The 23,104-nt window shown below is 39.9% G+C and overlaps 1 protein-coding gene across 6 annotated transcripts in view; it reads right to left on the bottom strand.

Annotated features, from left to right (window-relative positions):
* TBC1D1 (TBC1 domain family member 1) overlaps positions 1-23,104 on the bottom strand; it is a 221,123-nt gene that overhangs the window by 94,407 nt on the left and 103,612 nt on the right. For all 6 annotated transcript variants that reach the window (XM_058546873.1, XM_058546871.1, XM_058546872.1 and 3 more), the window contains 4 exons: positions 21,058-21,147; positions 13,079-13,183; positions 12,439-12,571; positions 6,024-6,115 (listed from right to left, as the gene is read on the bottom strand). In XM_058546873.1, coding sequence (XP_058402856.1) covers positions 6,024-6,115; positions 12,439-12,571; positions 13,079-13,183; positions 21,058-21,147 — 420 coding nt within the window. The remainder of the gene's footprint in view (positions 1-6,023; positions 6,116-12,438; positions 12,572-13,078; positions 13,184-21,057; positions 21,148-23,104) is intronic.

The following is a 23,104-nucleotide window of genomic DNA, read 5'->3' as shown; positions in this document are numbered from 1 at the left end:
AAAAAAACATTTCACATCAGATAGAGGCATAGTCAAAATATTTAGTAAATAAATAGTCTTGAAAACAGAAGAAAAGAACAAAATCTATGTAAACACGCAGAGGTCAAGAGCCAGAATGGCTACACATTCATAAACTCTCACGGTTAGGCAGCTGGACAGGAAAATAGCAACTGGACTCAGGGTCACGGTTCCACATGTCGAATGAGTCTGTCATGAAGCACTTTCTGGAAGTCCCATGATGCATGTACTTGCACACAAAATCTCATGGCATGGCCTTAATGGTTTTTTTTTTTCTTTTTTAAAACAATTCTCTCTATGCCTTTTATTTTTCAGGCAGGGTAGCGTCAAAGCATACTGGACCAGAAATCAGGACATGTCGGTTCTAAGTGCTGCCTCAAAGTGTGACCAAAGCAAGTCATTTAATCTTAGCTTCCTCATCTGTTCAAATGAAGATCATACACCAAGTGAACTCCAAGGTTGCCTCCAAACCCCAAAGTCTTCGTCTTTGAATTATTAGAGCTCACTTTCAGAAGATCATCTAATTTAATATATTATTTTCTCTGAATATGAAGAAAACAAAACTGAATTACTCTGGAGATACACAAAGCTTCTAGTCTACAAACTTTGGAAATATATCCAAAATACCGACAAGTATCCATTGTCCTGTTCCTCCTTTCTCCCTACTCCAAACTTCTAGCCTGCCCCTTAAAACAAAGAGTGGAATAAACGAACCAACTATACAAGCATCTGAGTCTGGGTCAATGCTGCTCTTGGTAACCTTCTTCCCCAGCTAACCGCAGAACAACGATTTTACTCTCCAAGTTACTCTCCAAGTTTGCTTTAGAAGCAAAGGTTACACTAACCCAGACCTTCTGACATTCCCTCTCTTAAGGAAAAAGATCATTTTAAATGACAATTTGTTCCTGTCACTCAAGGAAAAGATAGTAAACGACTAGAAGGGGTTGTTTTCATTGAGGACTTTGTGTTCTTTCAAATTTCAGATTTAAGGATTAAATATTTTAGAAGCTAGAGCAGATACTCTCAAACTGGATTCCAAGCCATGAACCTTGATGTCACAAAATTTTACATGTTTTATGCAACAAGTGGATATTTTCCAGAGAAAGTTCCCATCAGATCTTCAAACAAGGAAAGTGGTAGTCAAGTACCACATTCCAACTCAATACTGCTGACCCCAAGAAGGTTATCGATATACTGGAGCCTAAAAGCCCAGGAGGCAATAGGAACTCTCATTCGCCGCTGGTGGGAATGTGAAATGGTATAGCCACTTTGGGAGCCCCTTTTGTCAGCTTCTTACAAAACTAACCATGCTCTTACCATGCGATTCAGCAACAGTACTGCTTAGTATTTACTCAAATGAGTTGAAAATATATATCCCCACAAAAACCTGCACATGAATGTTTACGGTAACTTTATTTGTGATTGCCAAAACGTTGAAGCAACCCAGATGTCCTTCAACAGGTGAATGAATAAACAAATTGTGGTACATCCAGGCAATGGAATGAATTATTATTCAGCACTGAAAAGAAAAGAGCTATCAAGCCATGAAAAGACATGGAGGAACTTAAATGCATATTATTAAGTGAAAGACGCCAATCTAACAAGGCTACATACTGCATGATTCCAACTATATGACATTCTGGAAAAAGCAAAATGGAAGACAGTAAATGATCAACGGCTGCCTGGGGGTCAGAAGCGGAAGGAGGGATGTACAGGTGGAGCATAGAGGATTTTTAGGACAGTGAAACAATTCTGTGTGATACTATAATGGTGGATACATGCCACCATATTTGTCAGAACCCTAGAATGTACACCACCAAGAGTGAACCGTAATGTGAAGTATGGACTTTAGTTAATAACAATGTATCAATATTGGCTCATCAACTGTAACAAATGTACCATACTAATGCAAGATGTTAGTAATAGGGGAAACTGGCTAGGGGAGGGGGCATGAGAGGTTAGAACTCCCTGTACTTTCCACCCACTTTTTCTGTAAAACTAAAACTACTCTAAAAAATAAAGTCTGTTTTTAAAAAAGTTCAGGAAAAGAGGAGCAGACAGGAACTACGAGATGCTTCTGAGCAGGCGCAGGCACCCAAGGGTTGACCCATTCTTTCTTCTCCTGTATCTTTAATTAAACCTTTGGGCTGCTCTCATGAGAAAATGTGTATTTTTTTCTTGGAGAAATTCTTCATGATTGCTTATTTCAAAATATCAAAAAAGGCTAAGAATGCAGTAACAAGAAGCATTAATACATTTTTCTTTTCCTCAAAATATACATGAAAGAAGCTATTCAAATAGAAAATGAGACTAGCACTGAGCACCATTACTACCACAGGTGCCGCCCATTGGAATCTGACGCTGAGAACCAGAGACTGCGCCATGGAGCTCATTAAACATCACAGAGGAAAGTCACCAAAGCCAAGAAATCCATGTTCATGGTGTTATGCACGGTCAAGAAATCCTTCCTTAAAATAAATGAAACATGATTAGGGGCTTCTCTTGCATTAAGTTCAAAATGATTAGCAAGGTGTTATCTCCTTAATACCTCCCATGTGACTTCACCATTTTCCATAGTGGCAAACCATTATTTCCTCAAGTGGATTTAACTTTATAAACGTTCATTAGTCAGAGAGACAAGTCTGAAGAAAATAATGGGAAATCAAGTTGGATAACACCACTTTGCAGTCAAAAATTACCTTGCCTATTCGAAATTCATCTACAGTGTCAGATGCCAGGATCGTGGTTACCTGAGGGGGGTTCTGAGGGAATGGAAATGCTCTATTTCTTAATCTTGGTGCTGGCTGCACAGGTGTATTCATCTTACAAAAATTCATTGCATTACACACCACTGATCCATGTGCTTTTCTATAGGTATATTTCATTAAAAAAACACAACTGCCTGTTAACAATAACAAAGCCAGTTTTGTTATGTTTCTTAACCTCATTTCTATGAAGGGACCTATAAATTGGTTGAAAAGTAATTCAAAAATAAATGTCCCAACACTGACTAATGAATAATATCAGAATGCTGAGAAAGTCTACAGTCTTCTGAGGAAACTACCTAAAATGGCAATGCTCATTGGACACTACATTCTGACATTTTAAAAAAATTATTATAATCAAATCTTATAACAATTTTAAAACCATGGAAAATCCAACTAAATTGATATATATTCTTTACAAAGTGAAAAAAAAGCTCCTCTGACCACTAATCTTTAACTTGAGAAAAGTCATGTTTTTTAATCCATTATCGACAAGTATTGAGTATAAATCTCCTTGATTTACCTACTCAGCATTAATTAAGTCATTCCCTGAAATACACTCATTCAGAGGAAGGGAATTAGATTTGGAGACATTTTCTTTACTAGCCCTACTTTGGCTTGAAAGCAATTTTTTACACTAAGGATGACCAGTTCGGATTTGGCAACTCAGTCAGCAGCAGAGCAGCTGGAGAAGAGAGCAAGACTCTGCAGGTCATCTTCACATATGCCCAGTTACAGATGTGTGAAAATCATACGTTTCAAAAAGGTCATAACAAAGGGGCTTTACAGCATCATGAGTCCTCTTACAAAGAGAAGGGTTAACAGGCCCGCGTGCCCACCTGGCACTAAGTGCTCCGCTCCGAGTGCTCTAAGTCGGCTTGTCTGCAGCAGTCATCATCTCCAGCACCACATGCATAGTAATTACTGATTTCTCTTTCTTGGTGGCTGTTTGGGTTGCACTTTTTGTATTAAACATTTATTTACAAAAACAATGATTATGTATGCTTTCATAACTATTTAAGTAATCATGTACCATTAATTTCAATAGTAATTACATTTGTCTTACGAAAATTTGCCCTTGGAGAGTTCTTCAGAAACAAATTCCCCTCCAGGAAAGACTGTATAAAGGAAAATATTAATCATTCTATTTACAAGAGGACTCATGACACTGCAAAGCCACCTTTTTCTTTATGATCTTTTTGAAATATACGATTTTCAAACACATTAGCAGGCACCACTACTTAAAAAAAAACCAGTGATTTGGTTTATAAAATGTTTTATAAAAACCAAGAATGATCATTGAGGAAATAAGTTACCAAGAATATCAATAAGCCACTAGAAGAAGAGATCCATGTCAAATTCGTATCATTCAAGGAAGAGCTGGGCTTACAATGATTGAGGACAAAGTATGAGACGGCTTTCAAACCCAGTGACTTCTTTTTGGTCTTGAAACCAATCAAAAAATTACAGAGCCTTATGGAACAACACATAGGAGTCCCAGGATATTAACTGAATGCATTTGTTTTTTAAATAAAGCTGTGTCACCCACCACTTTTCTCTCAAGTCTTTTTGCCATAATGTATTGAGTGTCTAAAAACTGGCATGGGTCAAAGAGAAGCTCAGAATCACACCCATTAAGAACTTCTCATTGCTGCACAGGAACGTTTTGTGTATTACCTATTCTGAGTCATCACGCTGTTTTGGGGAAAGTACACAGTGCCGTCTAAATAAAAAAGAAAACTCACATTAGGGGAGGAATGTGCATCTTCTATGCTCACTAGAAAGACATTACCAAAAGTGACTTGACTGCACTAAAACAGCAAGCAGGCTAGCATCAGATGACAAAGGCCCAGCTTCCACTGTAAACACATTAATAATCAGAAGCAAATTGCCCATCCGCTCGTGAACTCCAAGTACAAACAACATTAAATTTGTCTGAGGGTACTGTGTACTTAGAACTCTAAAGATCTTTTAAGAAAAAATAGTGTGTCTCAAGTTGATGTGGAAGGAAACAAGAAAATTTAAAGGCAATTAGAAATTGTGAAAATTACATTCTGAGCTATTTATGAAATTAAAAACTCTAGCATGTGCTTAAAAAGAAAAAGACAATCCTTTAATTTTCCACACTAACGGAAAACAGATCATGGGCCCCATCTGTACAGTCTTTCCCCCAACAAGGAGGGAGAGAGAACTTACAATGCAGACTGGCTGGCCTTCTTGTTCAGTTTAATGACTCCTCTACTTGAAGGACCCCTGCCACTTTCCTCCCCCCAAAACAGAGAGATTTATTCTTTGTTCTGCTGTGCTCTCCTCCCTAGAAAAGTGCCAGGAAACCATAGAAAATGCCCCTCGGCTAAAGCAGACATGAAATTTTTGATGAGCTCATTAAAGATTCATAATGAACAGACTACAGGCATGCCAGCACATGCAGCACAGTCTCCCCGAGATACACTGCATCTCACTGCAGGGACAAGCGCGAGCTTCCAGGTTGAATGCAGAAAGCCAATGAGCTTGGTTTTTGTTTTGTATTTTGTTTTTACGTTTAGGTTTCATAGATTATATAGCTCTAAGTAGATAAATTTATCATCTAAATTTATTTTCAAACTGAAAAAAGAACTAAAAGAGAGGAGGAACAATTAACATTCAATTTCATGTACAAAACAGCACCTCCTTCGACTCCCGCACTCAGGGCTGAACTCCCGAGCAGGCAGGGGCTGGCAGAGGTTTTCCCTGGAGCAGAGGAGTGCAGGGGACCCAAGTCCAGGACTCCTGTCTCCCAGGCTGAGGCTCTTTCCACTTTATAATTTCCTTTCTCTCATTCTAAAAATGTTTTTTAAGGGACAGCTTCCCTGGTTTAGTTGCTTTCACCATGAAAACCAAGACCTGAGGTGGATCTGCAACCTCTGTGGGGCTGTTAAAGCTTATTAAAGAGGAACTCGCAGCTGTGAATGCTCTGGTTTGCTATTTTTTATAAATAACATTTCACAGTAAGCTGCCTGCCTTTTCGCTCCTTATAGAAATTAAAAACTAGTGCCATGAGCCAGCCCTGATGGCCTAGTGGTTCAAGGTCAGCTGCCGGGGTTTGCTCCCCAGGTGCAGAATCACATCAGCTGTCTGTCAGTAGCCATGCTGTGGCAGCGGCTCACATAGAAGAACTAGAAGGATTTACAACTAGGATATACAACCATGCACTGGGGCTTTGGGAAGAAAAAAAAACAAAACAAAACACTAGTACTGTACCTGAACTTCCTCAAAAATAGTGGCTTGCTCTTGATTAGTTAATGTCGTCAGGTGCTTCTGGAGTTCTAGTTTGGTTTTGGAAGAATTCATTCCTATTAAGAAAAAAAAGAGAGACATGAAAACACTCTATGTAAAAGTTATAAGGCAGAGTTAACACATTCCGCATCCACTCCCTTTACAGTCTCATCCACCTACTTCAGGCTTTCAATGATTTATGGAAATTCTAATCAATAATAACGTTGATGGCAATGACAATGATAACAAAGCATTTTTCAGTTAAGCCCTCATGTGCCAGGCACTGTCTTAAACAGCAGGCCTGCATCACTTCATTTAACACTCAGAACAATCTCATGAAGAGGCTTCGACTATCCCCATTTTACAGTTAAGGAAAATGAGACCCACAGAGCTTACAGAATTTCCAGAGACCACCACACTGGACCTGACCTCAGGCCTGTGTGGTTCCACCACTCCGTGTTAAAACACCTCACACAATCAGAACATTGTCCTCAGAAAATGATAAACTCTCAGGAGTATTCTTATATAAACCTGACAACTTCTCTCACGGAAAAACTGGTGCTCCACGTGAAAACCGACAAAGGTTTTTCTCTGGCATGTTAGGCTCCTTCACGTAAAACTGATTCATGTGGCTAACAACTTTCCTTTTACCACCAATTGCTTATTAATAGCCATTTAATTACCACTACAGAGGATTTTGATGAAAAGTTAAAAAATAAAGTCTCAATTTTAGTGCCCATTAGAATCTGGTATTTCAGAAAGTTCTTTCTCTACACCTCTATATGGCTCAGACCCTGTTTTGCCTTTTCTTGGTGCCAGAGATAAATGTTACACACGATGAGAAGATTTAGAGTGAAAAGATTTGCTGATGTAACAGCCATGAAAAAACTGCCTCCTACTACTTTTATTCCAAGGGCAGCCCTCTCCTCACCCACCTGCCACTCCCTTCTCCTCCTCCCGGGGTGAGCTGCTGGGCAAGGGCTTGGGCAAGGCCGAGCCAGAGAACAGTGTGGATGCATCTGTGTAACTAAGGACAGCCAGGAGGGGACACCTCTACAATCTAGAACGGGAACTTGGAGATCCTGCCTGTTTTACAGACGAGTTGGCTAAGGTCTAGAGAAGCTGGGCAACTTGTCAAAGGTCAGGTGGCCAATCAGGAGCCAAGCCTCCACTTGTCAAAGGTCAGGTGACCAATCAGCAGCCAAGCCTCCACTTGTCAAAGGTCAGGTGGCCAATCAGCAGGCAAGCCTCCACTTGTCAAAGGTCAGGTGGCCAATCAGCAGCCAAGCCTCCACTTGTCAAAGGTCAGGTGGCCAATCAGCAGGCCAGCCTCCACTTGTCAAAGGTCAGGTGGCCAATCAGCAGGCAAGCCTCCACTTGTCAAAGGTCAGGAAGCCAATCAGCAGGCAAGCCTGCCCCAGAGCAGTGCTCCTCCCCTCCCACTGCAGCTGAAGGCAGAGCCCCCACCCTCCTGACAGGCTGTGGCCAGGCCGCTGCCCCCACTCGAACTGTTGCAGCCAGCTCAGCCTCTAGGGAGTCCTTCCTGTCTCCCCACAACTTTTTTTTTCTGCCAAGAAAACCGTAAGAGGCCACCATAAAATAACAAAAGCCAATATTTCTTAAGTGACTGCTGTGCCACTCCACTCAGCACTACATGTATAATCTCATTTATTCCTCAAAATAATCCTTGAAGGGGGCACTATTTTTAGTAATCCCAATGTACAGATGAACTGAGGCACAGTGAAGTCAAGCATTTTGTCCAAGGTCATCAGTAAGTAAGGGACAGAGTTAGAATTTGAACCATGTCTGTTACCTTCAGACACCACACTCTTAAACACTCCACTGCCTCCCTTTACCCGGACAGGCAAGGACAGTCCAGTCACCTGACACAAGGGGGCTTCAATCCCAAAGTGAATTCAGAGGCGAGTCAAGTGCAGACAGGACAGATGGGCTTTGTCAGAGCACAACTCAGGTGCTCTTCCGGCAAGCTGTCAGGTCACACAAGCCAGGGAAACACACACATGGTTTTACTTCACTCACTACTTAAATGCTGAATCAAAACAGTGTTTAAATAAGCACTCAGTAATCATTAACTCAGAATCCTCCCAGCATATGGATGTCTCTGACACAGTGTAAGTATCTTGTTTTGGACATACTGTATTGCTTGATGAGACATTCCCATGTGGAGAAAAAACCCAAGTCCTAAAAGGAGTTCGACTAACTAACTAAGAGGAGTGTTATACACTTCTAACAATTTTAGCTGAAATCATGCAATACCGACTATTCTTCACATTCAGCAGGTATCAAGAGATCCTTCGACAAGTTTTATCCTTGTCTTCAGGATGCCTCAATTCATTAGGTCTTTCCAGCCCCATCTCAAAACAGAGGGGGTCCCACCACCTCGCTCTCCACTCCATGTTTACTGTGCACCCTCCAAGTGGCTTCTCACCACCTCCAGCCACCACCAGGTGGTTTCTGCAGCAAGAAGGCAGCACTCCCCACGTGACTCCAAAAGGCTTTAAGGGGTGGCGGGGGGGGGGGGGGGGGGAGGCAAAGAACAACACAGAAAAAGGGAACCAGGGTCACAGGCAGGCATTCCCAGAGGACAATCCCTTGCAGCCCTGGGTTGTCAGTGAGCCCCTTTCAAATTGTCCTGCTGAAAAGGCTCTTATTAGAGGGAGCTCTGATGAATGGCTTTGCTTTGCCAGAGGCAAATTTACTTAGAGAGCAAAAGGAAACCTCAGTTCTACTTTTTTTTTTTTCCTTTTAGTGCAAGTTTAATTCACTCTAGTAATTCCCAAAATGCTCCTCTAAACTTTAAAAAGCAAACTACTACTAAATACTACTAGCCGTTGTACAAATACAGACCAAGCACAGCTGTACCTCTTACCTGTTGTAAGCGGCCGATGTCATCATATGTACAGTGTGCTGATTCTATTTTATAGATTCCAGGAATAATGTGACTATAACAATTAAGAAAACACAGTCTTTAAGTCTTTCCTTTTGTGGCCGCATCACTGGTCCTCGCCACAGTTTATGCAGTTCTTGGCCAGACCACAACTTCCTATTAGAACTACTCTTATGGAAACATACAATGAGCTTTAATAAACCACTTCATTCTACTTATTAGGAGCTCAGTATAGCAAAAAGCAAGGGCCTCAAACTGTTCATAAAATAATTAGCATCTCCTCCACTAAGGATGCCTCTAATAATGTGCCATCTATACTTGAGAAACATTTTCCATCGTGTAGACAAAACATACCCTCAACCAGCCTTCTAAATGTGCTGTTTAATGGATGTTTTTGCGTTAGCACAGTTTTCTGCTTTGCTTGGATTTTATCAGATAAAAGGAAGAATTAAATGACAAATGCAAAACTACAGCAGAAAAATCCCTACCCTTATTAAACGTTTCAGCCACAACTTTCTGAAAGCTAAGCCAGACCAAAGAGAGATTTATCAAGTGGAACTCTGGAATCCTTCCAGTTCCTGCTGATCACGATCTACTTTAACTTCAAGGCCAAAGTCATTGTTGGTTTCTTGTTGGCTTCTTAATAAGCTCTTAAGGGACATTTCCGTCCTCGTTTACCTTATCTTGACAACCACTAAGGAAAGGGTTAGTGATCCTCTCAGATGGGATCTCCAGTTAAAACACAACTTTTCTTGTTCCCAGATATATTTTGTACAATGTCAGCAAACAGTAACAACTAGAAAAACCAAGCTCAAAATACTAATCATTTTGGGGCCGGCCTGATGGTATAGCGGTTAGGTTTGCGCGCTCCACTTTGGCGGCCTGGGTTCCGAATCCAGTTCGGATCCTGGGCATGGACCCACACACCACTCATCAAGCCATGCTGAGGCAGCGTCCCACAGAGAGCAACTAGAAGGATGTACAACTATGACATACAACTATCTGCTGGGGCTTTGGGGAGGAAAAAAAAGAGGAAGATTGGCAACAGATGTTAGCTCAGGGCCAATCTTCCTTAAAAAAAAAAAAAAGAATATTAATTATTTTGGAGCCAGCTGGGTGGCATAGTGGTCAAGTTAGAGCTCTGTTCTGGCGGCCTGGGGTTCACCAGTTTGGATCCTGGGCACGGACCTACGCGCTGCTCATCAAGCCACGCTGAGGCGGTGTCCCACATAGAAGAACTAGAAGGATGTACAACTATGACATACAACTATCTACTGGGGCTTTGGGGAGGAAAAAAAGGAAAAAAGGAGGAAAATTGGCAACAGATGTTAGCTCAGGGCCAATCTTCCTAAAAAAAAAAAAAAAAAGAATATTAATCATTTTGATTCATTTTAAAGAGCACTGTAATGCCAGCAAATGAACCTTCGAAGACCTTAAGATCACTTTATATCATTTAAAAAGGGAAATCAGGTACCACTTTACAACCATTAGGATGGTTACAAAAAACAGAAAGTAACAAGTGTTGACAAGAATGTGGAGAAACTGGAATCCTTGTACATTGCTCATGGGGATGTAAAACGGTGTAGCCACTGTGGAACATAGAGCGGCGGTTCCCCAAAAAATTAAACACAGAATTACCATATGATCCAGCAATTCCACTTCTGGGTATATTCCCAAAAGAACTGAAAACAAGAACTTGAACTGATATTTGCACACCAACTTTCAGAGCAGCATCATTCACAATAGCCACAACGTGGAAACAACCCAAATGCCCATCAACCAATGAATGGATAAATAAAACGTGGTATATACACACAATGGAACATTATTCAGACTTCAAAAAGAATGAAATTCTGACACATGCTACAACATGAATGAACTCACTAGGCGTTATGCTAAATAAGCAAGCCAGATACAAAAGGGCAAATACTCTATAACTTTCACTTATATGTGGTACCTACACCAGTACCATTCAGAGACAGAAAGTGGAATGGTGGTTGCCAGGGGCTGAGAGGAGGGGGAAATGAGGAGTTATTGTTTAAAGAGTTTCAGTCCGGAAAGATTAAGAAATTCTAGAGATGGATAGTGGGGATGGTTGCAAAATAATGTGAACATACTAATGCCACTAAACTGTACATTTTAAAAAGCTTAAAATGGTCAATTTTGTGTATTTTTACCACAACTATTAAAAAAAATGGAAATTAGATCTAGATAGTAATGTTGTTTTTCTTTACATAAGTAGAGCTTATAATAAGTATTCCAGAGACATGGGAAACAATCAAATATTTGTTTTCTTTTTACAATAATATAGGTTGCTTAAATCCTGTGACCCCCCTCAAAACCACACACACACAAAAAGTTTTAGAAATCCTCCCATAAATGGAACAAAACACAAAATCAAGAAAAGAAAGGAATGAACCCCTTCAAATTCCAGGTTCCCTCAGATGAGCATCACTGCCACCCCTTCATCCTAACCTTGGTTCTGTCTTCCCACCTCGACCCCCTGCATCCCAGAGACGGAGCTGCTCTCTTCCTGCCTGAGGCAGATTTCCCACCCTTGTTCAGGAGGGATCGTCTCCATTCCATTCTGACCCATCTGGTCCCCTGGGCTCTGAATTTGCTCAAACTCTCCAACTCTAAAAAGTCAAGTCAGTTGGATCTCCCCGCAGCATGGCCTTCTCCTGGGAGGAGGAGCTTTGGCGGCAGGTAACAGCTAGGGCTTTCCCACCTAGGGCTAACTCCTGTATTCATCAGACACTAGTTTACTCCTAGACTTCACTAATCCTCAATTTACTTATCCTTAAAATGTACAGAATAAACAGTCCATTTTCCCCCCACAATGTGGTGAGGATTAAATGGACACTAATAAATGTTAAATAAAGCTCTAAGTACTGTGCCTGCCACATCTTAAATACTTTATAAATATTAGCTGCAAATCATAATATTTATCATGGTTTCTCCCTAAGCCAAATTTCTAGAAAGTGTAGTCCATACTCACAGTCACCACTTCTTTTACGCTTTCCCACTGGCTCCTCAACTGCAACCTGTCTTCTGCACCCTCCACTCCATTAAAACTGTTCTAGCAGTTGACCTTCTACCGATGACCTTGTAACTCAGACACCTAGGGGAAACTGTTTAGTTCTTATCTTGCTAGATCTCTCCATGGCAGCCAATACAAAGGACCACTCACAACCTTGATAAATGCTAGGCAACTGGTTTTGTAACCTGTTTCCCTGACTCCTCCACTCCCATGGGAGTCCCTTGGAGGGGAGATGGTAGAAGGAGACATGGATTTTATCTTCAACCTTGAGCACCTAGCACAATACCTGACATACAAAAGACTTCTACTGCGCGATGAAAGTTCACCTGCGATCCACAGAACTAACACAAGCCCCTGTAAGGCAGAACCTTTCAACAAATGCAGATCGTCTAAGGTTTTCCTGGGATCTCTAACTCCAGCTATGTTAAAGCTTGAAAGGGGCCCCTACTCACCCTCTATCCGTTCACAGAGCCTGTGCAGGCCCTGCAGGGGGCAGCCCTCACACAGCTGGGCTGGGGCTCTAGCCGTCTGCTGCACTGCAGCCACCGTGAAAGCCTGTTTCAGAGTCATCATAATTTCATCCACCTGGTCAAAGACAAGAGAGACTGTAACCAGCAAAAAGTCCATTTAAAACAAGCTGGGCTGAGACTTCAGGACTCTGGAAAGACTTAGTATTTTTCTGGACTATTAGTCACAGGTCAATGGATAATAATTGGAATAACTGCTATGATGACAGTCTGAGAAATACTACCTAGATGCTCACAGCTCTTAAAGGAGATAAGGTAAAAACAAAAAACACTAAGTCAATACTGAGCGAAAAAGCCAACTCCTCTGATCGAATGTCCAAAATGACATTTTTAATATGCCAGATGAGAGGGTGAAAGTGAGCAGCTTCTTCAAAAATAATGAAAATTGAAAATGCACACCCAAGTAAGTCTCGGATATGTACTAGTTATTAGTCATGAATGAATAATTAAAGCCAAATAATGATATCTCAATGAGGCCATATGGTTTGCTAAGGAAAGAAAAATTAGTGAGGTTGAATTCCTTGTAAATAAGGTTTCAGGGTAAGAAGTACTCATTCTCGCTTACCAGAGCTTCATTTGTGCACTGAAACACATAACAAACAAAATGAAAGCCTCCACCTCCTGAAGACTCTCGGCAGATAAACCCAAAGTGGTCCACATGTCTAATACCCTGTGGGAGGCAAGGAAAAGAGGAAGGAACATTCAGTTGTGTCCAAAAGAGACACCACTGCCAGAGAGGCAACTTAAGATTTACATGGTGTGGTTTTAAAGAGCACTATAAAATTATTTTCTCAAATATTTTAAATGTCTAAAAACATCTCTCAAATATGATGAAGATTAACATCATTCTACTAAAATGTTACTCTGATTATCCCCAAAACAAGAGAAGATGTAAAAACTGGAGTTTTTAATGCCCGTTTCATTACTAAAAGGCAGTGGAGAAAAGCTGACACAGAAAAATGAGCATTTTCTTAGGTATTAAAGAACTAAAAACTACTTGGAAAATCAAAAGCACACGAGAGATGAATGAAGAAACAACTGTACACACACGCACAGACACACACAAGTACACACACAAACACAAAGGTTAAAAAAAAGATTTAAAACATATTGGTACTCCTAAAATAACAAACAGGTAAATACCAAAGTAAACTGGTATGAAGAATGAGTCAAAAACCATAGAGTCAAAAACTATCTACACACAGAGCAGAGACGCTCTTAAACATAAGATATTAAGACCAAGGCTCTACCATAGTTTCCTAAGAGCTCTTTTTAATAAACATCAATATGTAAACTTGTTTTGAAAGCATCAGCTAAGAAGCACCTTGATAGAGATAAGACATCTTCCATAAATATTAATCCGTGGGTGTCTCCTGAAAGCACCAGCATGAGAGATATGAGTGTTGATAGCTTAAGTTCAGGTGATCCTTTAGAAAATCATAAACTACCACATGAAAAAGCAAACATCTAACATTAACATTTCAATAGAAATAGCAGCCAATCAAGGTAAAAATTCTGTGGATAATCTCACTTTCAGGTCAAATATTTTCCAATAAATGGGCAACCACCGACATATCCTGGCATCTTGATCGACGTTCTCCAACAGTAAGTTAAGCGTACACTAGAGGTTACTTCTCAGGGGAATATAATTTGGAAGAACTTCTCCTTTGTAAATAGTTCCCTATTCAAACTATAAGCGAACATTCTTTATTTTCACATTTTGGGGAAAAAAAAATTCCCTTTTGAATCCTTATGTAGATCATGCTATAAATCAACAAACAATGAGATTTTCATTATATCTTACTATGAGAAAATAGAAATGAGGAAATTAGAAGTCACTGTTTAAAAAAATAGCCAAATGAGGGGGAGTGACGTCAGCATCATGGCAGAGTGAGCTTTCCCGTGAATTCTTCCCCCACAAGATACAATAAAAGCAACAGCCACAGACCAACAACGGAATCCCAGACAGTGAAAAGCTAGAGCAGAGGGATCCACACTGCCGCACATCTGAGAGCGGAAGGTGCTGGGCCCCCGGAGGAAGTGGGGAGAGGTAAGGAGAACTCCGCTCCCTCCCCATCAGATCAGCGATCCGGTCCGCGCGGCTCCCAGAGAGGGGGGAGGGGCGGCCCTCGGCAGGAAACTGTAGCTCTTTGGGCTCTCTCAGCCAGTGGTAAACTCCCGCACAGAGGGCTCAGAGGAGCCACAGGGCTACCATCAACATCTGAGCACCCCAGAGAGCGGATAAAGAGGGGCAAACGAGAAGCCTCCCACATCAGGGACCCAGAGGGCAAAAGAGAGAGCTCCCCCCTCCCCGCAACCCGGAGTCTGCAGCTCGACCAGATCTAGCGATCCGAGGCAGACCTGAACAAACTGGACTGGACCCGTGGATCGCAGTGGGGAAAACAAAACAAAACAAAACAAAACTGCGGATCGCAGCAGAAAAACTGGGGCAGAGCGCAGGGGGCTTAGACTACACAGCCCTTTACCACCACACAGTGGCGGCAGGTGGAAATTGCAACCAGAGACTTCCAGGATGAGGAAAATCAAAACCAACACAGGAACCACAATGCAAAAATATATGAAATCACCAGACCAGAAACAAAATGACAAGCACCCAGAAATCAACCCCGAAGACACAGAAATCCATAAACTAAATGACAGAGATTTCAAAATAGCTATCATAAAAACACTCAACGAAATACGAGACAACACAGACAAACAATTAAATGAGATTAGGAGTTTCTTCACAAAAGAGATTGAAATCATAAAGAAAAACCTATCAGTGCTGATGGAGATGAAGAACACAATGGAGGAGATAAAGGAGAATCTGGAATCTTTAAAGAACAGAGCTGACAATATGGAGGAAAGAATTAGTACTTTAGAGGATAGGAATACAGATATACTCCAGATGGAAGAAGAGAGAGAACTAAGACTAAAAAGAAATGAAGAAAGACTCCGAGAAATATCGGACTCTATTAGAAAACGTAACATAAGAATTATAGGTATTCCTGAGGGAGAGGAGAGGGAGAGAGGAACAGAGAGCCTATTCAAGGAAATAATAGCTGAAAATTTCCCAAATCTGGGGAAGGAGCAGGAAATACCAGTAAGCGAAGCCAACAGGACGCCTATATATATTAACAGACAAAGGCCTTCACCACGACACCTAGTGGTAAGGCTAGCCAGGGTCAACGACAAAGAAACAATATTAAGGGCAGCTAGACAAAAACAAAAAATAACGTACAAAGGAACTCCCATCAGGCTCTCAGCGGATTTCTCAACAGAAACTTTTCAGGCTAGAAGAGACTGGAATGATATATTCAAAATACTAAAAGACAAAAACTTTCAGCCAAGAATACTCTATCCAGCAAAAATATCCTTCAAATATGATGGAGAAATAGTAACTCTCCCAGATAAACAAAAGCTAAGGGAGTTCATGGCCACGAGACCCTCACTACAAGAAATACTCAAGAAGGCCCTCAGGCCTGAAAACAAGAAGAGAAAGGGAACACAAAGCTTGGAGTAAGGAGAAAAGTAGGTAGACAAAATCAGAGAAATAGTAGATCTTTACCGGAATAGGTTAGCAACCACTTAAATACTAAACTCAAAGATCAAAGGAAGAAATTCACCAAAAATAAATTTAACCTCATCACTGTAAACACACAGCCACAACACAAGATAGAATAAGGTATAACAAGAGCAACTTAGAAGGGGAAGAGGAAAGTGACTGAAGTGACTTAGTATAAGGAAATAGGAGGCTATCAGATAATGGACTATCTCATACAGAAGATTTTTCGCCCAAACCTCAAGGTAACCACTAAACAAATAATCAAATTAAAACCAGGTATGATAAACAAAGAGAAAACTAGAAGAATCATAAGACAGAACAACCAAACTGAATTGGCAGTCCAAAACAAATGGGACAAGAAACAAAGGAAATGCAAAAGAACCAGAAAATAAGTGACAAAACAGCAAAATTCAGCCCTCATATTTCAATAATTACCCTAAATGTAAATGGATTGAACTCTCCAATCAAAAGATACAGAGTGGCAGGATGGATTAAAAAGCAAGACCCAACAATATGCTGCCTTCAGGAAACACATCTTAGCACTAAAGACAAGCACAGGCTCAGAGTGAAAGGATGGAAGACAATACTCCAAGCTAATGGCAAACAAAAGAAAGCAGGTGTTGCCATACTCATATCAGACAAAGTAGACTTCAAGATAAAACAGGTTAAGAAAGACAAAGAAGGGAAATATATAATGATAAAAGGGACACTCCAACAAGAAGACATATCACTTATAAATATATATGCACCCAACATAGGAGCACCAATGTACATAAAACAACTATTAACAAACCTAAAAGGAGAAATCAACAACAACACAATAATAGTAGGGGATCTTAACACCCCACTTACAGCAATGGATAGATCATCCAGACAAAAAGTTAATAAAGAAATATTAGACTTAAATGAAAAACTGGACGAGATGGACCTAGTAGACATATACAGAGCACTCCACCCAAAAACAGCTGACTACACATTCTTCTCAAGCGTGCATGGAACATTCTCTAGGATAGACCATATGTTGGGAAACAAAGCAAGCCTCAATAAATTTAAGAAGATTGAAATCATAACAAGCATCTTTTCAGACCATAAGGCTATGAAACTGGAAATGAACCAGGAAAAAAAAACTGGGAAAGTGACAAAAATGTGGAGATTAAACAACATGCTACTGAACAACCAATGGATCATTGATGAAATTAAAGGAGAAATCAAAAACTATCTGGAAACAAACGAAAATGATAACATGCCATATCAAACCATATGGGATGCAGCAAAAGCGGTCCTGAGAGGGAAACTCATAGCGATACAAGCCCACCTTAACAAACAAGAAAAAGCCCTAATAGGCAACCTTAAATTACACCTAACAGAACTAGAAAAAGAAGAACAAACAAAGCCCAAAGCCAGCAGAAGGAGAGAAATAATAAAAATCAGAGCAGAAATAAATGATATTGAGACCAAAAAAACAGTAGAAAGGATTAATGAAACAAAGAGTTGGTTCTTCAAGAAGATAAACAAAATAGACAAATCCTTAGCCAGGCTAACTAAGAAAAAAAGAGAAAAGGCTCAAGTAAATAAAATTAGAAATGAAAGAGGAGAAATTACAACGGATACCATGGAAATACAGAGGATTATAAGAGAATATTATGAGAAATTATATGCCAACAAATTGGACAATCTAGAAGAAATGGATAAATTCTTAGACTTATACAACCTCCCAAAATTGAACCAAGAAGAAATGGAGAATCTGAATAGACCAATCACAAGTAAAGAGATTGAAATAGTAATCAAAAACCTCCCAAAAAATAAAAGTCCAGGACCAGATGGCTTCTCCAGTGAATTTTACCAAACATTCAAAGAAGATTTAATACCCATCCTCCTCAAACTATTCCAAAAAATAGAGGAAGATGGAACACTTCCTGAATCATTCTATGAGGCCAACATCACCCTGATACCAAAACCAGACAAAGACAATACAAAGAAAGAAAATTACAGGCCAATATCGCTGATGAACATTGATGCAAAAATCCTCAACAAAATATTGGCAAACCGAATACAACAATATATTAAAAAGATCATACACCATGATCAAGTGGGATTTATACCAGAGACGCAGGGATGGTTCAACATCCGCAAATCAATCAACGTGATACATCACATCAACAAAACAAAGAATAAAAACCACATGATCGTCTCAATAGACGCAGAGAAGGCATTTGACAAGATACAACATCCATTTATGATAAAAACTCTCAATAAAATGGGAATAGAAGGAAAGTACCTCAACATAATAAAGGCCATATATGACAAACCCACAGCTAACATCATACTCAACGGGGAAAGACTGAAAGCCATTCCTCTGAGAACAGGAACGAGGCAGGGCTGCCCACTCTCACCACTCCTGTTCAACATAGTACTGGAGGTTTTGGCCAGAGCAATTAGGCAAGAAAAAGGAATAAAAGGAATCCAAATAGGTAACGAAGAAGTGAAACTCTCACTATTTGCAGATGACATGATTGTATATATAGAAAACCCTGAAGAATCTGTTGGAAAACTGTTAGAAACAATCAACAACTACAGCAAAGTTGCAGGGTACAAAATCAATCTACAAAAATCAGTTGCATTTCTATATGCTAATAATGAACTAACAGAAAGAGAGCTCAAAAAGATAATACCATTTACAATTGCATCAAAAAGAATAAAATACCTAGGAATAAATCTTACCAAGGAGGTGAAGGACCTATACAATGAGAACTACAAGACATTATTGAGGGAAATCCACGATGACATAAAGAAATGGAAAGATATCCCATGCACGTGGATTGGAAGAATAAACATAGTTAAAATGTCTATATTACCTAAAGCAATCTACAGATTCAATGCAATCCCAATCAGAATCCCAATGACATTCTTCACAGAAATAGAAAAAAGAATACTAAAATTTATATGGGGCAACAAAAGACCCCGAATAGCTAAAGAAATCCTAAAGAAAAAGAACAAAGCAGGAGACATCACAATTCCTGACTTCAAAACATACTACAAAGCAATAGTAATCAAAACAGCATGGTATTGGTACAAAAACAGACACACAGATCAATGGAACAGAATTGAAAGCCCAGAAATAAAACCACACATATACGGACAGCTAATTTTCGACAAAGGTGCTAAGAACATGCAATGGAGAAAGGAAAGTCTCTTCAATAAATGGTGTTGGGAAAACTGGACAGCCACATGCAAAAGAATGAAAGTGGACCATGTGCTATCGCCATTCACAAAAATTAACTCAAAATGGATCAAAGACCTGAAGGTGAGACCTGAAACTATAAAACTCATAGAAGAAAATATAGGCAACATACTATTTGACATTGGTTTTAAAGGAATCTTTTTGGATGACATGCCTACCCAGACTAGGGAAACTAAAGAAAAAATAAACAAGTGGGACTTTATCAGACTAAAGAGCTTTTATAAGACAAATGAAACCAGAATCAAGATGAACAAACAACCAACCAGCTGGGAGAGAATATTTGCAAAACATACATCTGACAAGGGGTTGATCTCCATAATATATAAAGAACTCACACAATTGAACAACAAAAAAACAAACAACCCGATCAAAAAATGGGCAGAGGAAATGAACAGACACTTCTCCAAGGAAGATATACAGATGGCCAATAGGCACATGAAAAGATGCTCAACATCACTAATCATCAGGGAAATGCAAATCAAAACAACACTAAGATACCACCTCACACCCGTTAGAATGGCTATAATCACCAAGACAAAAAACAACAAATGTTGGAGAGGATGTGGAGAAACAGGAACCCTCATACACAGCTGGTGGGAATGCAAATTGGTACAGCCTCTATGGAAAACGGTATGGAGATTCCTCAAAGAATTAAAAATAGAGATGCCCTATGATCCAGCCATCCCACTACTGGGAATCTATCCAACGCACCTGAAATCAACAATCCAAAGAGGCTTATGCACCCCTATGTTCATTGCAGCATTATTCACCATAGCCAAGAAGTGGAAGCAACCTAAGTGTCCCTCGACTGACGATTGGATTAAGAAAATGTGGTATATATATACAATGGAATACTACTCAGCCATAAAAAAAGACAAAATCGTCCCATTTGCAACAACATGGATGGGCCTGGAGCGTATTATGTTAAGTGAAATAAGCCAGAAAGAGAAAGACAAACACTGTATGATCTCACTCATATGTGGAATATAAACCAACACATGGACAGAGAAAACTGGACTGTGGTTACCTGGGAAGTGGGGGTGGGGGGTGGGCACAAGGGGTGAAGGGAGTCATATATGGGGTGATGGACAAACAAAAATGTACAACCCAAAATTTCACAATGTTAGAAACCATTAAAACATCAATAAAAAAAAAAAAATAGCCAAACGATAACTTTAAGTGATCTCATATTTGCTCGGAAGATCCTTAGTAAATTGGCATAGCTTATTATAAGTGATTCTCCCAAATCTCTCTATGAAACACACCTGGGAGATTGCCAAGAAGGAACTAAAGTAGACACTGTATTATGAGTAAAACATCCTCAAAGATAATCACTATTATATTTTAAAAGGAAGAAGAAATAATGATAATTGGTACCAAAAAAGTATCTATTTAAAAATGTGTATTTGTGTGTATATATGAATGTATATATAAAACACGCACACAGACACACATGTATACATCTAGAAATCATGACTGTGGAACATTACCACCAATAACTGAAAAAAAGGAAAGTAGATCTATTTTCTCCAGTAGGTTACTGTTGCTAAGAGCAGAATTCTTAGTTTCAAAATTATATTTTACCTTAATTTCTAAAGCAAAGGAGAAAGAACTGCAAGATCACAAATCAAGTACTTAGAAAGTGTACATCTTGTGACCTTTAGCACTTCTGTTGAATGACAGAGAGCAAAATTAAAAAATTCAACTGCAATTGAGCCAATAACCCACCTGCACTTACCTGAGAGCAAAACGATATCTCCTTAAAATTTTTCTCCAACGCTATTTTTTTGGTGTCAGGACTGATGAGGTAAACTTCAGATTGGCCAATCTTAAAAGACAAACAAAAAAAGAAACTAGCTCGTCATGCAAGCTGAATTCACATTTATTATACAAACTTTCTCATTTCATGACCTATGGAAATAAAGAATAAAAGGGGCAAGCTTCTATAAACCTCTGTCCCATTGTAGAAAATCACTTCAAAGGTTATAATTTATCCTATGGATTTCAGGTGGCACAAGACAACTATCAGTGCATTCGCCTACATAAGACAGCAGTCTTCTTTCTTCTTATCTTCTTTGAGATGAAAAGACCAAATATCCAAAAGTGAGCTACAAAACCTCAGATCACACATCCCTCCTTTGTAAGGAAGTGAGGTTTCTACATACGTGAATCTTCCAGAAAGAAGCTTCTCTTTTAAAACTTCCAAAACACTTTCCAACCATTTTTTTTATTTACTGAAAACTCTTTTTAAATTATGGTTAAAATAACCTACCACTTGTTGAGTACATACTATGCATTAGGCATTCACGTACTACTCAGCTGACTTTTTCAACTTAGAGGATTAGCGTAAATCAGCAGTGTCTTCCTGACCTGGGTCAGCGTAATAAACCTCCATTGGAGCGGAGGACTGTGCTGCAATAGTCACGTTGTTAACCGTGCCGCATTCCCTCCCCCAGGGCCTTCTCACCTGCTGCTCCCTGAACCCAGGACACGCTCCGGTTGGCCACACTGAAACCTCTGCTCAGTGCAAGTCACTTCCTCAAAGAAGCCTTCCCTGATTCCGCAGATGCTCTCACAGCATCCTCTACTTCACCTTTGCAGCATTCATCACAATTGTAATGAGGTAAATACTTGTACAATCAGTTGTCGGCCTCTCTTAACCGGAATTTAAATTCCACGTGGGCAGAGACCATGCCTGTTTTGTTCACTGTGTGTTTCTAACGTGTTGCTAGGGGCCACGTACACAGCAGTCACATGATAAGTACTTGAAAATAAATGCACTGAGCAGCCTTTGCAATGACACCAAGAGTTTTTTTAAATATAGGTCACAGATTAAAGCACAAGTCTGACTGCCAACGTGGCCTTCTTTCCAGTATACTAGGTCAATGATGGAAAGAGGAAAATCAGCCCTATTTACCCCGAGACACATCTTGATCTTAAACCTACATACGCCCACACAGCATTAACCTAAGTATCCAGCTTCCTTATCCCTCAGCCACCTCACTGCCCTGAGTTAGGCACAAAAACAAGACATTACACTTAAGAAAATTTTGCTCCCTCTAAAATGTCAGCCAGCCTTGCGTCAAAGAAGAAACAGAGAAGGGTGCAGAGGAACAATCAGTTCCCCATGTCGTCAGAGGCCAGCTCACTGCTGGGACGGCTCCAAGTCCCATCAGCTCAGACCCAGGGGACTCCCAAGGAGGGCAAGCCCGTCCAGAAGAGCCCAGGTCAGCCGGAACACAGGAACCCCGACTGCCAGGGACAGCTTCCCTGTCCATTCCTTCCTAGCATTTGGCTATCAGTTTACCAAACTTTTTCCACAAATAAGTGTAAGCAGTTGGCTGAACTACTATATCAGTTTGGGTATAAATTTCAGATATCACGTCATCTCCAAATCCAGTTAACCTGATTAACAAAGCATAAATGTTTTATAAATTAATAAAAACAGTAAAGAGGGAGTATTTTCCAACTAAAAGATTTTGTTGAAACATATTACTTGTAATTAATACACATTTTTAAAAATGCCTTTTGGGGCCTCTTCTACACATATTAATTGTTCTTTCCACATTGAAAATGAATCTTTATAACCATGAGGGACAGGGGGGATAAAAATTATAGAAGGATACAAGATGGATTCTCTTTAGGTTTCCCCCAATGATTTTAAAGGCTTAGACTCAAGTAAGGATTTTATCCTAAGAATTACTTAGTATAAAAACATATGGATTCACACATAAATCCAAAAGCAATTTATGAAGAATCTTCGCTCAGTAAAACAGATTTTCTTT

The sequence above is a fragment of the Diceros bicornis genome, chromosome 8 (assembly GCF_020826845.1).
Source record: "Diceros bicornis minor isolate mBicDic1 chromosome 8, mDicBic1.mat.cur, whole genome shotgun sequence".
Classification (NCBI taxonomy): Eukaryota; Metazoa; Chordata; class Mammalia; order Perissodactyla; family Rhinocerotidae; genus Diceros; species Diceros bicornis.
This window is presented reverse-complemented; position numbering and strand designations above follow the sequence as displayed.